This window comes from Diadema antillarum, unplaced genomic scaffold (assembly GCF_040938485.1).
Source record: "Diadema antillarum isolate AM-2024a unplaced genomic scaffold, OU_Dant_1.0 scf00000070, whole genome shotgun sequence".
NCBI lineage: Eukaryota > Metazoa > Echinodermata > Echinoidea > Diadematoida > Diadematidae > Diadema > Diadema antillarum.
Window position 1 is genome coordinate 2,150,492 of NW_027270959.1, and position 17,655 is coordinate 2,168,146.

Below are 17,655 nucleotides of genomic sequence, written 5' to 3' on the forward strand. Positions count from 1 at the left end.
TAGGTATTTGCTGAAAGGGCCATAGCTTTGGTTAGAGAATAATTAGAGCGCAAAATGGTGATTGGTGATGTCAGACCAAGGAAAAGTGATCGATTCCAGTCTGCATGCGACTGTTGGCGGTGAAAGAATACCGGGGAAAGGTAACGTCTGCCGAAGGCGAGTCAATCTCCATACTGACAGGTGAATTTTTCTAGATAAATTCATTTTCTCTTTGTCATTTAAATATCAGAATGCATTAAGGACTTCCGGTTTTGTGATTTGAAGCTGTACCAAACATGGCATGTAATCTATAAAGTAGCGTTTTCTTTTAACAATTACAGCAACTGCCAAAGTCTTTACTCAAGTTCGCCAAATTTGATGACAGGTGAGTGTCTGTTTGAATCTTTGGAAGATATGTCTCTTCCTGGTGCTGTCTTTCCTGTCTGTCTGTCTGTATTTCCATTAATTTTTATCTTTAAACTAAAACTAGTTGAATGCAATGTCTAACATTAAAAGTGTTAGATTGAATATCTGACAAAAAGATGGATGAGTGAAGTCATTTAATAAAAAGTAAAGCTATATATCAAACATATAAAAGTTAGATTTCGTTTTGCCAATTTACCATTAATTTACCATTTCTTTTTGAAGAATGTTAAGAGAGAGAGAGAGAGAGAGAGAGAGAATGTGTGTGTGTCTGTGAATGTGTATGTGCGTGTCTATAAAAATGAGTTAAGTAGAATTTAATTTCTTTCGAATACAAGGGGTGAATCCACTTATCAGTTTCGCAACTGTTTACAGCTTGACTCCGCTTTACATTGTCTTTTTGTGTATATGATTGCTTCTTGTTCACCAATGGAGCAAATGTCAGAAATAGAGTTGAGAAATGATTTTATAATATTACTGCAGGTGATAGAGTTTTATCGAACAGTGGCTACTATGCCTCTCACCCGCATTGATGTCCACTCGCTGAAAGACTTTGCCAAGCAACAGACCGTCATAGACGTGGTCAGTGATGGCAAAGTTGGACTGGACACACCCATCAAACTCAAGACGTATCGGGACAGGGTTTCTTGGTTCGCCATCTTTTACAAGTACATCCCGGATGCTGTTAACCTGTCTGGGATGAAGTACGCTTTCAATCCAGCTGAAGTCAGGTGGCGAAGGTAAATGTTAGTTGCAGCTTTTTTTATGCGTAGAAACTTGTCAACGATGTAATATGTAAACATAATAGTTATGATTAAACAGTTGAAAAATCAACTCTTAGATGAATGAATCTTGGTGGAGATTCGTCACTTAATAGACAGAATGATAATTTTCAACCATGTGTGTAGCTGCGCCATTGATACTTTTCTTGAATCTTTGAATTTAGTTTATACTGTTTGTACTGTTGTTACCTTCCGAGCAAACTGTCTGCCAGTCTGTGTGATATGTGGTAATAAGTTTTGCATAGAGAAGATTACATTTTCTATGTTTACCATGTGTTCTTGGTGTAAGTAATGATGAATGTTTGACAGCAATAATTGATAACTGGGGAACACGGTTCTATATTCATCGTGTCACTGCCGACAACCAGGGATATCCTGGTGGTAGTGTTGCTGTCCGGAAAGCAGTAGATGACAGGTTCAAGTATAACTGGTTCTCTCTTTTTCCCGACATATTTGATAATTTACAGATCAGCAGTAGCAATCTTACGAAAAAATAATTTGTAGAGGGAGGCAAAGTGAAGAAATTTGCACGTGAATGATTATTACGGTATAGACAAATTTCCAATACAGTTATTTTTCATTAGACGTGATATGAAAATCACAAATTATTCGATTGTAAAAAATATAATTTGAAACAATTTCTACTTTTACAGGACCATTTGGCTACTTGTCGTTCTCGCATGTGTCGCTGTGTTGACCCAGCAAATTAGTAACAGGATCCACCATTTTCTATCGACGCCAGTGAGTGTGGACGTGGTCTACGCGTACGAAGACTCGGTACCATTTCCGTCCGTCGCCATTTGCAATATCAACGTCTTCAGGTAGGCCGATTGTACTTAAAAATTCTCAAACATACGCACACACACACACACACACACACACACACGTCCAAAATAGGATGAGAATAAGTTAGGTTTAGGGAAAATGAATTGGTTACACTGCTCGTAATTCCGTAGGTTCGTTATTCCGAAGGCTCTTTATTCCTGGAAGATTCGTTATTTCCAAGGTTCATTGTTCCGCATTTTATTTTCGGATGACCTAATCCTCGGAATAACGAACCTTCGGAATAACGCCACAAATTTTCGGATTAACGAACCCTTTTTCATTTTCGGATTAACGAACCTCTGGGTATAGGGAATTTGCGTGTTTCAGATTAACGACCCTTCGAAATAACGAACCTTCGAAATAGCGAACCTTCGGAATAACGAATAACACCCAATAAATTGAAACTCAAGAACTAGCATACACAAACAAGGAACCACACAGACGCACATCAGCAGCAGACACATTACTTACAAGGTTTATGCGCAAGACGTGATAGATAGATTTCACATTACATTCAGGGATATTTTGTCAGTGACATTCATTGAAGGGACTTTCAATTCGGAATATCCAACTTTGTCGAATGAGAATTCTCTCCCCTTCATAAATCATCCAATCGTCCATCATTCACCTGTTTGTTTGTAATGGACTACATACCGACAAGCGTGCGTAAAACTCATTTCCAATACGATGACAGTATTCAAAAAATACGCTTGTTTGCTTCTACTTAGATGGTGCTGAAAATACTTCAGCACGTATGTCATATCCTCGGTCTTAATACGTAGTAAAATGAACGTGAGCCTTAATTTTTCGACCGTTTCTTTCTCTTCACGGGGGTCATTCTGGTCAGTTTGCAACTAACATGTGCACTTTCACTAGAATCTAACCACATACAAATACTAATTTGTTTGATTAGCAAGGTGTGTTTTGCGAAGCCATGATGGTGCCCTTTCTTTGGGAAGCTAGAACTATCTCCGAAAATTATTCAACATGTAGCGTTAAAGAAAAACTCTAATACGTCATTGACAGGACTGCATGCAGTACAAGTTCGATGACGTCTGTTAACTGTGTTTGAATTTGAAGTCACTCTATGAATCTTTATCCCACAGGTCGTCGCAGCTGACTGATCCGAGAATGAGAGAATTTCTCAGACGGTTCAACCTATTAGCTGCCGACCCGGAACTGAACGTTTCAGAATACGAGTCTGTTCTTTCCTCATACGAAATGACTGACATGTATCTCACCCTGGCCCATCAGCTGAATGAAACCGTGTTAGCGTAAGATGTGTGTCGTCTTTCTGAGTGTGTGTTATATCTCGTTCTATATCTATCTATCTATATATATATATATATATATATATATATATATGGGTGAGAATTTTGAACTATGTACAATTGCCATTTTCCGCACCTTATGACATTCTTTCCTTTACAACATGTCAGGATGATCTACGAAACCAGATTTTTTCATGTCATCTCAAAGATTGGTAAATTTCCTTTCAGGAAATGTATGGTTTGGTTGACTTTTGCCTGATATTTTTCATTTGACAAGGACTTAAAGTGTAAAAATACGGTAAAAACGCTATTTTCGAAATAAATTATGTTTTTCAAACTAATGATGTGCCTTTTTTATGGTACGTGGCATCTAATATCTGACCATGTTCTGGATCCTGACATATCATGTGTATGTACCACAAAATTATAAGAACTTTATGAGCACGTATGAAATTACAGAGAACAATTGAAATATCAAAGCCCTAAACAGACGAACGTCCGTGATGCTTTTATTTCTATCGCTGCTGCAAATTCTACTTTGTTGTCCTAACTGTAATGCATACGAAAATTTAGTGTTCCACCTAATGAACATATCCTGCAAAAATTGTACGTCTGCTGGCTGTACATGGGATGTAACATTCTTTTACGCAAAATTATACTCAGTTTTCGTCACGGACGTACTTCCGCTATTTTCTAATAAAGATCGCAGCCCATCAAACGTTATTGGCAATATTGTTCTGAGTCGTAATCAACTAAGGTCTAGCCACATGATAATATGTTTGTTTTGAGTTTCTGTCCATCCTTTGTCAAATAGGAACCGAAATTGTATTTTTAGACGAACCTCCGAGAAAAAAAGAACGTCCGTGATTATTAAAACGTTTTCGAGTGGGACACCATCTTGCTTTGATGGCAAAGGTACATTTTACCTTTGGCTCTCTTGCCGAGGAGCTGCATGTCATTTTTGGAGCGGACTGAGGCTCGTCCGCAGTTTTTGGACCATGCAATTCACCGAAAACCAAGCAAATAATCAATATTTTCTCTAAAAATTCACCTCCTGATCCCGCTCTGAGCAATACATATGTTGTAAGGATGTCAAATTTCTTATAATTTGCATTGTCAATACCTTTTCAAATTTTTGAAAGAGTTGGGAAGGCTAAGTACTCTCTGCCGATTAGTTATCCGTCCTGGAACATGACCCTAGTAGTAGAACGAACGTCCGTGACAATTCCAGCGAACGTCCGTGACGTATGCAATCCCACCGATAGGGATAACTTGTCCCGAAAGTGTCCTGTATTCTTTAAAATTTTTGGCTCCAATAGCGACAAATACATTTTTACAAAGTAGAAAATGAGTTTAGGGCAGTAGTTTCAGAGGTGCTCTGTGATCATGATGAACAAGCAGTTGAAAATGTACTCACAATTTTACGCTTGTTTTCCCTCTAATTATACAAAAAAACAGCTTAACACTGAAAACAAAGTTATAGGAAAATGGAATTTTGCGTAATCTGTAATTTCTGTGCATTTAAATTTCTTTCTAATGAGGTTCCGGAGACAATTTGTACTGCTAAAGGTTCTGAAAATTTTGCTCACGGACGTTCTGTCCGAGAAAGGAAATTTCTGATAATTACAAATATATCACTGCACATTGAGTTAATGTTACTTGAAAATATTACCAAATCACCGAGTCGCTTATACCCAAAAGTGAATAACGTTCAGCACTCAATTTACCTGTAATGAAAAACGGAAAACGTTTTGGTCACGGATGTTCGTTATTAGAATAAGTCAATGGATTACATAGTAGGAGAAAGAAGAACAGCGCCACTTTTTAGTGACAGATGTTCCAAGTGTTTATCTTTTGAGTATGGTAGCTGCCGTCTCAAACAGAACACATCCAATTTTGTTCTCCATAACGGACGTTCGCTGTGATTGTCATGATATTAAATGCCTTAATTCATTCTTATTTTTCTCTTCACGAAGATTTTTCTCTCATTCCCTAAGTAGCCTGAACATGCTGCGACTAAACAGAAAACAAAAACAAAACAAAACAAAGCCGAAAAGTGCTACGCAATCACATTCAGGATAATGACGGAAGAAGTCTGTAATGGGCATGTGTTGAAGAAGAAACGGACAAGTTTCAAAAGGACGTGGAAGCAGTTGAATGAAAATGACTGAGAAACAGAGAAGGGATCGAGCTCCAACACACAGAGAAAAGATATGCGTGTGCATTCCCGTTATACCAAATTCCTCTGGAGAAGTTCTTTTTGTTTGTTTGTTTATCTTTTTATTCATCGAAATGCCGTCACAAGCGAACAAAAATAATGCAGTATACAATAATTGTCTGATGAAAACACGCAAATCCTCCGCTTATCATGAGATGTTTTTTTTTCATACTCATCAACGAAAAGCAATGTTAAATTTTAATTCTTTCCAAGATTTTTTTTTTCCATTTTACATTTTAAGAGACAGAGAGATCGTCAATTTCTTTGTGCTCTGTTTGTGCTTACTTTGAAAACACATGCTTAAGAAAGTAATGATTAAGAATAGGTTTAAGGTTGCACTTTGATACGTTCGCTATTCCAAAGATTCGTTACTCCGAATGTCCAAAGGTTTGTTATTCCGAAAATGAAAAAAAAATCGTAGTTAATTCAGAAGGTTTTTTATTAGAAATGATCTTATTCCGAAAGTTTGTTAGTCCGAAAGAAGTATCAAGGTTCATTATTTTTAGGTCCTTTTTTTTCTAAAAGTGGAATGGGCCTGATATTCGTTTAGGTGAAAACGGTTATCATGAGGTTTTGAAATTTGGAGGATTTGGTTGTTAACTTGTTTCTCCACATTTGGATAAGCGAACCTGATTTTTCATGTTCCAATTAATGAACCTTTCGATTTAACCTTCGGCGATTCCTATCATTTACCGAATAAAAAAAGCTTATGATTATACGAACTCTATCAATTTTCGGATTGACAAACTGTATGAATAACGAGCCTCCGAAATGACGTGCTACCAAATGTTTGTTATAACAAACCATATTGTATAATATCGAAGTCACAAACATCCATCCAAGTTATATGGACTTATTGTGTCTTGTTATGACGAAACTTCGAAGTATCGAATCTAATATCATTTCTGACTAATATAATAACACAAATTTTCCTCGGTAACAGTGTGTAACACAAGGAGCAAACGCACAGGGATTTCTTCCTAACGTATTCGTTTGCCCTCCCCAGCTAAACTTCGTATTTCTGTAACGGAGCACATTTCTTTGGTTTTTCTATGTTAATTCTTTGTCATATTTGGCTGTGACCATGTTCGTTATAAGCAAATTTTGCATTGTAGACTTTAGATAACAAATTTAGGACCTGAATCTTTACTTCGCGATAACGAAATTTTGATAAATATATTCGTTCTCAAGGATAGACTACGTCACTGAGATTACGCGTACGTTTGTACGATCATTTAGATGAGATGGAAAAATTGTTTTCTTTGGTTCCTCATTATGAGAAGATAAACAAGCTTATATAATTGAGAATTGGTAATATCTATTCAGGATTTTGCAGAGGAGTTTGTTCTCGACATGAAATTGCTGTTTGTTGTGAGCAGTGGTGAGTAGAATGCGTTTCCAACTCAAGAGAGCTGCATTGTTCAATATCTTGTTTGTTCCGAACGTCCGTGAGCTATGTGCGAACCTCCGTGATGAAAACTATGCTATGTTTGTTGGGTTATAGAGACTGCCTAGATCAGATACATCTTAAGAATGTATGTTATTATTTTGGAGTGAGGATTAAAGTATGGGATAGTGAAATAAGAGGTCAAAATATTGAGTTTCTGTAAAATGCGCGTAAAGTGGAGAAAGTGTTTAGCGGAAGAGCAATATTTCAACAGAAATGACGAATTGGGTTAAATCATCAGTTGTCTACCATTACGTACAGGTTAAGAGTACAAGCTTAATATTCTGCCAACACGTACACATGTCCCTTAAGATATTTCGTTACGATTTTGAACTGAATCATATCTTTGCAAACTATGTTAAATGGTATTCAAATGTATGTGCAGTACTATTCCTCACGGACGTTCGCTGCTCTGGACATGGTAAACTTCCGCGGTGAATAAAAACGTGTTCCTCTGGGAAAATCCTAGTATAATTGGGTTCATATTAAAGCTTGGGTCATACTCTTTCAGGTAAGATAAATGATTTGGAGAATTTCCTACTTTTTAAATTTTGCCTTGTTTTGGGTCAATTGTACATCGTTCAAAATTCTGACCCATTATATATATATACATACATATATATATATATACATGTATATACATGTACATAATAATCTCCTATATGGGTGTATCTATTTATATATATATATATATATATATATATATATATATATATATAACTATGCATATATATGTTTAAAACACTCTATATACATTGCATTTTCAATCAATGTGATAGAAGATAATTTGCGAGATTATGTACTTAAAGATGCGATAGGAAAACGGTTGTTAATATGCGTTTGAGTAGCATGAATCGTGTGTGTGTGTTTGTGTGTGTGTGTGTGTGTGTGTGTGTGTGTATGTGTGTGTACATGTCAATGTGATCTAAGTACTGTACATATGACGGGAATTGATCCTGACCGCAATATGCGCGGTGTGTCACTGTGAAACATATAAGGGGGAGCAATCTAGTTTGAGACAGATGTTGCTTTTTAACTTCTTAAGTTTTTTTTTTTCGGTCTGTCATAGCCTTAGATAGTGTCTAGCCATAGCAGATAATGGCAATAACAGTTTCAGGATGGTATGATGCGGCATGATATGGCAGGTACAATACCAAACAATATACTATTGTATTATTTTGTCAAGAGATTCAGCTCACTTCATCAATAAACAACTAGTACTTCAACAAAGAAAACATATCATTGTTATCTCGTCAAGTGAAATACGCTGTGTATAATAAAGATACGTATAAATGTAACATTTGTATTCATGTGTTTGGTGCATATGAATTAATCCAAGTGTTTTGGTTACTTCATTCAATCTTGATGATCATGATGAACTTAACGCCTTCTTCCTTTGTTTCTCTTGTTTCTTATCATATCATGTCAAACATTTTATATTATCCTTTCCTATGACATCACATCACATCTAATCACATTACATCGTATCACATCACATCACATTATATTACATCGCGTCGCGTCGCATCACGGGCATCGCATCGCACCACATCACATCACATAACATCACATAACATCACATCACATCACATCACATCACATCACATCACATCACATCACATCACATCACTTCACATCACACCACATAACTGACCACACCACACCACAACACACTCCACATCACCCAATCACATCACATCACATCATACCACACCATATCACATACCACACCACACCTCACCATGCAAATCACATTACATCACATCAAACCATACAATACCACATACCGCACCACATCACACCTCACCAAATAAATTCACATCACATCACATTACATCGCGTCGCATCGCACCACATCGCACCACATCACATCACATCACATCACATCGCATCGCATCACATCGCATCACATCACAACACTCTACATCACACCACATAACACACTACACCACAACACATCACATCATATCACATTACATCACATTACATCCTATCACATCACTTTACATCACATCACATCACATCACATCACATCACATCACATCACAACACATCACATCACATCACATCACATCACATCACATCACATCACATCACATTACATTACATTACATTACATCACATCACATCACATCAAACCACACAATACCACATATCACACCACACCACACCCACCAAATCACATCACATCACATCACATCACAACACACCTCACCAAATCACATCATATCACATCACATCACATCCATATGACATGACATAAAATATGACATATGACATGACATGACATGACATGACAAACCTCATACGGTAAATCACTGGTGCAGAATCAGCTGGAATCAAAATTACCAGAACAATTCTGTCCTGACTGTGAGGATGACCGACTGGGGAGTGTGCTTCGTGTTCAATGATATAGACAACGGACAAGAAGGTCTACGAGTATCCTCTGCAGGTATAGATACACCTACCAAAATTAACACTCTTTCCTGTGGCCAATTAATGTAAACCTTACCTCGGTTTTGTAATTTCATATGCTTACCATGATATGACATATAGATTGTACCTTACTCATTCGGGTTAAGACACGCTTGTTACAAACATTTGTGCTTCTAATGAAGTGCTCCAAGCATTTCCAAACTGAGCGCACGTAGTTATGTAATATCATATTTATATTTGCTGGATATAAGTGTCATTGAACCTGACACTTGAAACTTAATACTTGTATTGTTACGAATGAATGGATGAATTACTGGATTTTTACACGAATTGCGTGGATATCTGCCCGGAACTCAATTACGAGAGTGACTGTACATTCGACTTCCCTCCAATTGAAAACTTATGCCAAATGCAATCATCTTTAAACATTATGCTTAGAACGCCCAATGTCTCTCTTATCCAGTTTTATATTGAAGGTACATTACTATATTGGGATGCTACTTTAGGACGCCTAAGGACTCTGAAACTGGAATACCACGTAATCATAAATAAATCATAAATCAGTATCATCGTTATCATCACTGTTCCAATTATGAATCTTAACATCGGTCACTGTTGTTCTCTTTCGTTTCATCAGGAAATTCGAGAGGTCTAGAAATCTTTTTGGACGTCTTACAGACGGAATATTTCTTCCAGCCAAATATGAGGGTGGCGGCGGGATTCCAGGTTCTTCTCTACGACCGTGGAACAGAGCCCTTGGTATCAGGACAGGGATTTTCCATCGCCAGTGGCGTGCAGACAAACGTTGGGGTCGATATCATTGAGGTTGAACACTTTTGATATGGTCTCGTTTTGGTTGTTTCTGTTCTCCTTCACTGTAGTTAGTCCAGATAGATAGATAGAGATAGAGAGAGAGAGAGAGAGAGAGAGAGAGAGGGACGGGATGGGGAACAAAGACAGTCTCATCCATATTAGTTCCGAGTGTGATTCCAGATGCAATGCTCGCTCATTTATCCCAAGTCAACTTGTGGTTTACCCAGAAATGCGACACACGCACACACACACACACACACACACACACACAAAGATACATCCGAACCTTTCAACTAAGACTCTCACGAAATATATATCGGTATTATTACTAAAGCCAGTAATGTTTCCTCGTCACCTGCTAAAGGAAGAAGACCTTGTGCTCTCACAATGATCACTCTAAGTCATCCCTGTGAAATGAATAATGGGCATTTAGTAATCCTCTCGTATTGACTGTAGCATACTTATTATACGTGTAAACCAATTAAAAAGTCATGGGATCCCGATAGAACGGGGGACACCCACCGACCAATAACAGTGAGTACAATGTATAAGCACATAGGCTATCTTGTCATTTGTGAGATGTGCGTTATGAATACGAGTGACTTAGCTGAATGAAAACAAGTATTGAAAATCGAGTACTAACCGAAAATTACTCACTCTGCATTAATAAGAACGTTGTCCCATATGACTCGCCCATACAAAAGGATCCGGAAGGCGCCTACGGCTGAGCCGAGAAAATTGAGCTCTACTATTATTTCGATCGAATTTCTGTTTTTTGACAAGATTTTGTCATTTGATTCTTCTATCATTCGCCGAAATTTTGAACGTTAATGATCAAAGCAAAGACGAGAAATTTTTCTGGGCCATGATTTTCCGACTTTCAACAGAACAGAAACGAGTCCGAAGATTTGGATTTAGCGCCGCAGATAGGCTCCGCCTTATAGCTTTGAGGGAGTGATCTTATTGGTCAGTGTGTTGCATCCTGGTTACTAATTGTGACACTTCACCTCAAAACAAACAAAAAGTCGCCAGACATGAATTTTTAATTAAGACCATATTCTGAAAGAGCAGACTTTAAGCTTTAAAGGGATGTATAACTCAAATCAAATGGACTCTTCTAACCTGTCAAAATATTGGAAAGAAAGCACCAACTCAGGAAAAGTGTGAACTGAGAAAAGAGGCTCTGAAGTACGCAGTGTCCATTCAAGCGCTTAATCTTTTAAACCGTGCTGGCTGTCCGATGAATGGGACAGAAAAACAGGAAGTAAACCACCAGAGTAACAACAATGAAGGGATTATCAGATTAAACTGAAATTAAGCATGCCTCATTAACACATTGTGTCCATAATTAATGCCAACTTTCAAAGCAGTAGCGCTAAACTTTTAAAAGTTTTTAGAGTTGAAAATGAAGAGTGTGGACAAGGTATTTCAGAAATGAAAAAGGGATTCTAAAGACACACGTAATCACACTATTCTACCAAAAATGTTCGAGATAAGCTGCTTAAAAGACACACTTTTCTGCCCGTTTTATGATACCAAATTTTAGCATAATGCAAAAGAAGACCCGCTCTTTCAGAAAATATGAAAAAGTCAAGTTTGGCTAGGTTGACCAATTTCACTTATTTTCAGTCCTCACGCAAAATCATTGTATGCGACTTTATGTTCATTTTGAGGTGCACGGTCACAATTTTTTGTGCGTAGACCGCTGCGCTAAGCAGGAATATGAACATCGCGGAGTTCAATTGCTAAGAGCATACCTTCTATCGTGTCGGAAGGAAAACTGAGAAGGCGATTTTCTCGAAACGCTGATATTCTAAACCAGTCAATATGTTCTTTTAAAATCTTCGATATCTCCACAACCAAGAACGTTTATGAGTTAAGTTATACATGAAATTAAAGAGGGAGAGTAAGGCAATAATGTCATATCGTGATTCAGAAAATCGGCCTCCCCCTACATTTAGATCCTTTTATTGCAGTGGGTCACCCTCGTAAAATTACCACATAATTAATAATTACATTGTCCCACAATCTTCCTTGTACGTGATGCACAGATGACCAACCTGGAAGAACCCTATGGACAGTGCAGGAACAAAACATTGAAGTACTCCGACAGGTATTGCCACATTACTTGTGAGGCAGAATGCAAATCCGAGTTCCTGATTGGTCAATGTGGTTGTAGGACAATGGCTATGACAGGTTGGTTAACGTTGATGAGATCAATTGAAATGAATTGATTGGCGTTCACATTTCGCGGTTTCGAAGGGAGTGCATTTTTTTTTGGTTATAAAGTTCTTTGATACTGCGCTAATGTAATCCCTTTTGAGGACGTCAGAGGATTTCGCCCTGATTAATTGTGAAATATATATCATCGTTTGTTGATTGACATACTGGACAAAGAAGAAACAACAACAACAACAAAAACCCACATTTCCCTCTTACCTGTCCTGGCGCAGTTAATGAAAATGAAATTGATGTCATAGGAAATTACAATAATCATTAGAGAATAGAAGAATGGCAATATCTCCTAATAATCATAAAATGAAGGATTTCACGTAAACTTCCTCTACTGAACCTTTGTCTGTATCTTCCACAAGTAATACTATAATGTTATTAAAGTGGTATGATTCTGAAATGTAAATACAATTGGCCATTGTCATTCTTATTTTCATCTTACAGACTTTATTAAATGGCCCCCAAAAGTAATCAGACACAAATATATTTAGGACAGGCTTAATAGAACTGGAAATCATCAGCTAAGAAAATTTATTTATTTGAATGCACATTGCTAGAGTGGATATCATCTCAACAATGAAGTAGGCTTCCTAATCCTCCAACATTTTGACGAATAAAAATGATATAAATGGGTCTAGGCCAAGTAATTATTTCATTTCATCTTATTTCATTTCCGACAAATTCAAAGTGTACAGTATGGCATTTGCATATAAACAAAATAGTGTACAATGTTACTTTTGCATATGCAAATGAGATTCAAATGCAAATTATTTTTGTTTACAGTAAAACGATAAGACCTTGAAGGCTGACACCTTTGATATACATTTTGTCTTCTTCATCACATCCAAACAGGCAACGCCAGAGAATGCACATCATATGAGTACTTCACATGCATCCTGCCTTATTCACGTAAGAATCTAAATAGACAATGCCTTTTTCAGTCTACGTAGAAAAAAGGGATATAAAAGTCAGAAGTGCTTTGATATGCATACCCACTACCAGGTATGAAACAACATCATGCCAGAAAAAAAAATATGATTTTTTTTTTATATTTCAAACCGTCTTTATAATGCTTCAATCGTGACCTGTACATCACTTTTATTTACATCAATGGTGAACATTTCATGTCGGTGCAAGAGCACTTGTAGTTGCACAGTTCGACATTGCGAGCATAGTTTACGACGTATCTTTTAACAGAGAGTTCTTTTTTTTTTTCTGCCACAAGAAAATTTCACATCGGAAGCTTGTGACTGTCCTTTGCCGTGCTTCACCCGAGAGTACGTCCCCTCCGTTTCCTTTTCCAACTTCCCTTCTGATTTTTGGGCAGATGTCGTCGCCGGATTATTCCAAGAGACCCGTTCAAGCATCCAGTAAGTGATTGCTCCGTCGGTAAATTATTCTACCCATGTACGATGACTGAAGCTGACTGCTTGAGAAATTAAAACTAGGGATTTATAGAAGACCCATTTGAGTAATTGCATAGTTTAGCGCATGTATTGTGTCCACTTAATGGTGGTAACAAGGAGAGATGTATATCAGATATTTTACACCTCACAAATTCAATGTGAAAATACTTGCTTAACTTCGGAACGGAGCACAACAAAAAAAATTAATTAAACTTGTGAAGATAAAAAGGAATTTACAACAACGGTACTACAAATTTTCACAATTTTTCTACTTCTAATGACCGAGTGAATGTCACGAGACGGAAACCCACGAGTCAAAGAGCCCACGAGTCATACAGTCCATGAGTTATACAGTCCAATGACAGCTCACGAGTCATACACCCCATGAGTTCGACACTGTAAAGCAGACAAGACGCACGAGACAGACACATTTTAAAAGCCCCGTGTTGTATCTGTCGAACACGTGGGCTGTTTTTACCTAGTGTTGAACTCATGGGCTTTATTTACCTATTGTCGAACTCCTGGCAGCCTGGGCTGTATGACTCGTGGGTGTCGGTCTCGTAGGATGATCCCTAATGGCCTTATTGGGTAGGAAACAAACAAACAAACAAAAAGGTAGAAAGAAAAAGACCTATGAACTTAAGCGTCGGCAAAGTGAAGCTTCATGCAGAACAAGCAGGAATCTTATCAACCGTATTACTTTGAATATAGCTTAATGTTTTGGTGTTTCACGATGTAATATTATTTTGATCGCAAGTAAGGACAACTCGTGACATTTTCACACTGAGTTCAATACTTTACAAAGCGGAAAAGTACCAGAATAGATTATATTCTCGACCAATCTCATTATTGCCAAGTTAAAGGGTTAGATGTCGAGAACATTTCTAAAGGAGTTCTGCAATGTGAATTGTGTTATCATTCTATTGCTGCTGCTAATGGCCATGACCTATATGGCTTTGCCTTTTATTTCATTCTACTCGCCTTTTAAAAAAGATGGTTTGCAATGTTGTATTGTCTACATTCTTTTGGAAAACTTCTTAAATAAACCCTCATTAATTTTATTGGATGAACTGAAAAGGACAATAACTTTGGTAAAAGTTTGGACATGTATTTTTTAGTCTATCAACCTCACTTCTCTCTTTCGTTGTATAACCAGGAAGAACCTGTGTGCCCTTACTGTTTATATGAAGGACCTGTCCATCCAGAGAATTTCTCAGCAAGCAGACTACACATTTGCCTGTTTGATGAGTAAGTGAAGAACAATATAGCAATATATGTGAGATATGAACTATATGAGATATATATTATGTGTGTATGGATGTATTTATGGATGTGTGTGTTTTTGTGTACAACACGTACAACGAAAGCAGAAAGGCGCAAACAGTGCATTCCTGAATTCAGTATTATTAAAATGTAATTGTGCTGGATTTTTCAATGTTACGATGTCGAACTGAAAGTGAAGTGGAGATACAGTGAACTGTAAGAGTATTATGCTGCCAGTTAATAAGCGCTAGTTTTAGAATCTCGTGGGGGGGGGGTGCTTTTCATATGACAGTTCGAACAAATTGATATTAAATATCTCATTTCTCGCACAATCGTATTAGCACAATCGCATTGTAATTTAGTGCTCCTGAAATTAACGGAATTCTTATTTGAATGACTTTCAGAATTGCGCCCAGAGATTCAAAAGGTGCAATATCAATATTAACAAACGTATGAAAGTGTCAGAGATCAATGCACGAAGTGAATTTCGTTGCTGTCTTAAAATAGGCAATTGTAACAAACTGACGAGCTGCATCATAAAATGTATGAACCACGTTGCCTTGCAATGCAATGTCTGGTAAGATTGTATTAGGAATATAATGATAATTCATGTTACCACAGGACACTGTGATATCAAGTTTAGTATAATGAGATTGAGAATGATACTGCTTAAAATTCAAATTGTATTATGAATTTTCCTGGGAAATGAGCGTTCATCTTAAATAATAAAATTAAATACATGTATCGTCACTAATTTTCTGCATATCCCTCGCAAATTTCAGGTGACATTGGAGGATCACTCGGACTATGGCTAGGAGGGAGTGTCTTGACCTTGTTTGAACTCGTCGATCTCATCGGATATTCGGCTTACGTGCATTCCAGGAGGATACCAACATCCAATCCTTAGATCGAACCAAGATAAGGCGGAAAACAAATTCAAAACAAACTTCAGCGTTTAATTATGTACACGTTTATCACTTACGTTTTGCCAAACTCCATGATGTAATATTTCTCATGAATCTCCGAGTCAAAACGCTCTAATTTTAAACTCTAAACTACTCTAATTATATTAATTTTACACTTCAGATATAGAGAGAAGTATCACGGTAGATATGACGAATATTACACCTCCAACATTACTATGTACAACATATTTGCATGTCCTTTAGAACGTTTTGACTATCCAATTACTTAACTCTCTATGTCACGTATAGTTAAATCACTTTTTCGAGTGATCTTATGGGTTTGTCGGCCAATAGTTAGGGGTGAATACTATTGTAGAGGTTGTCATAATGTGATACATTCATAATATTGTTCTGTGTATTGATTGTTAAATGTATATGTCATTATTGTGATGTCCGTATGTACATAAGACGTGGAATATCTTATCTATTCATCTTTTTTTTTGTTCTGAAAAGAAATGAGGAAGAAAAACAAAACATTGAAAGCAGTCTTGGCTTTTCACTAAACAAAAATGTCTAGCCATCCCGACTTACAATTCTGAATCTGAGAAATATATCTTATACACAAACAGTAACAAAGATATTAGGCCATAAATTTGACACCTGAAAATGAACATATTGTATTAAGTCAACTACTGGTACAAGATCACAACTTTTCTTCAATTACAATTAGTTAAAGCAAGAATTTATGATTGCATAATAACATTCACAGTCGAAGCAATTGTTGACTCGACAAACAAAATTTAATGATATCTTCCAGGGTTTAGTGTTTGGATAGGGTTAAGTTTGATTTCCTTTATGAACAGCTACTTCATTTAACACATAACTCAATCACAAACCTTTGATAAACTCATTTCAGGAAAGAAACTTGAGATACAAGGAGAGAAAATGAATATCCTTCTTCATATATTGTACCATAGACTCATTTCCCCCCTTTTTCTTCTTTTTCCTTTTTTATTTTCGTTTTTCCTTCCTAAGTTAATTTCATGTCAGTTGACATTGGTTTCTTTGATTTTGTGTACGTATTTTCCGAGGGTCCCATACCCCACAAGCTTTGCTTTTTAGTGGGACCCTCCATTTCCATTCTAATCTTTGTGTTATGTATATGTACACTGCAAAAAGTCCGGTGTTAAATAGTGAACACCGAGCTGGTGTTAAATTGTCGGTGCTCATTTATGGTGTTAAAATAACACCTCCGGGTGTCATTTCCAAATTTTAAAATTGTTTTTTGAAGAGTTTCTTAGTAACTGCACTTCTTGTTGATTTTTAATTTAAACAAGACAATCAAGAATTCTACATTAAAATACTAGATTTTTGAAAAAATGTGAAAATAAATTTACACCAAAGTAACACCAGCTGGTGTGGTCTCTTATTGAAGCTGGACGGGTGTTATACCATTGATATTAAAACCAACAAATATCAAAATCAACACCATGTGGTGTCATTTTCTAATTAACACCAGTACAGTGTCAAAATAACACCAGGTACAGTGTCAAATTAACACCACGAAGTGTCAGGAGAACACTTTTCAACACCATCACAGTGCATTTTTAACACCTGTGGGTGTGGTCCTTTATTGAAGTTTGATCGGTGTTAGA

General features: G+C 36.9%; 1 protein-coding gene across 1 annotated transcript; it reads left to right on the forward strand.

The window, feature by feature from the left end:
* The first annotated feature begins 915 nt into the window (after positions 1-915).
* LOC139716833 (acid-sensing ion channel 1C-like) lies at positions 916-16,002 on the forward strand. Its single transcript, XM_071628366.1, has 9 exons — positions 916-1,142; positions 1,838-2,005; positions 3,116-3,283; positions 9,273-9,397; positions 10,019-10,206; positions 12,246-12,390; positions 13,652-13,796; positions 14,989-15,080; positions 15,878-16,002. Exons 1-9 carry the CDS (start codon positions 916-918, stop codon positions 16,000-16,002), a joined length of 1,383 nt encoding a protein of 460 aa, XP_071484467.1.
* Positions 16,003-17,655: the final 1,653 nt, after the last annotated feature.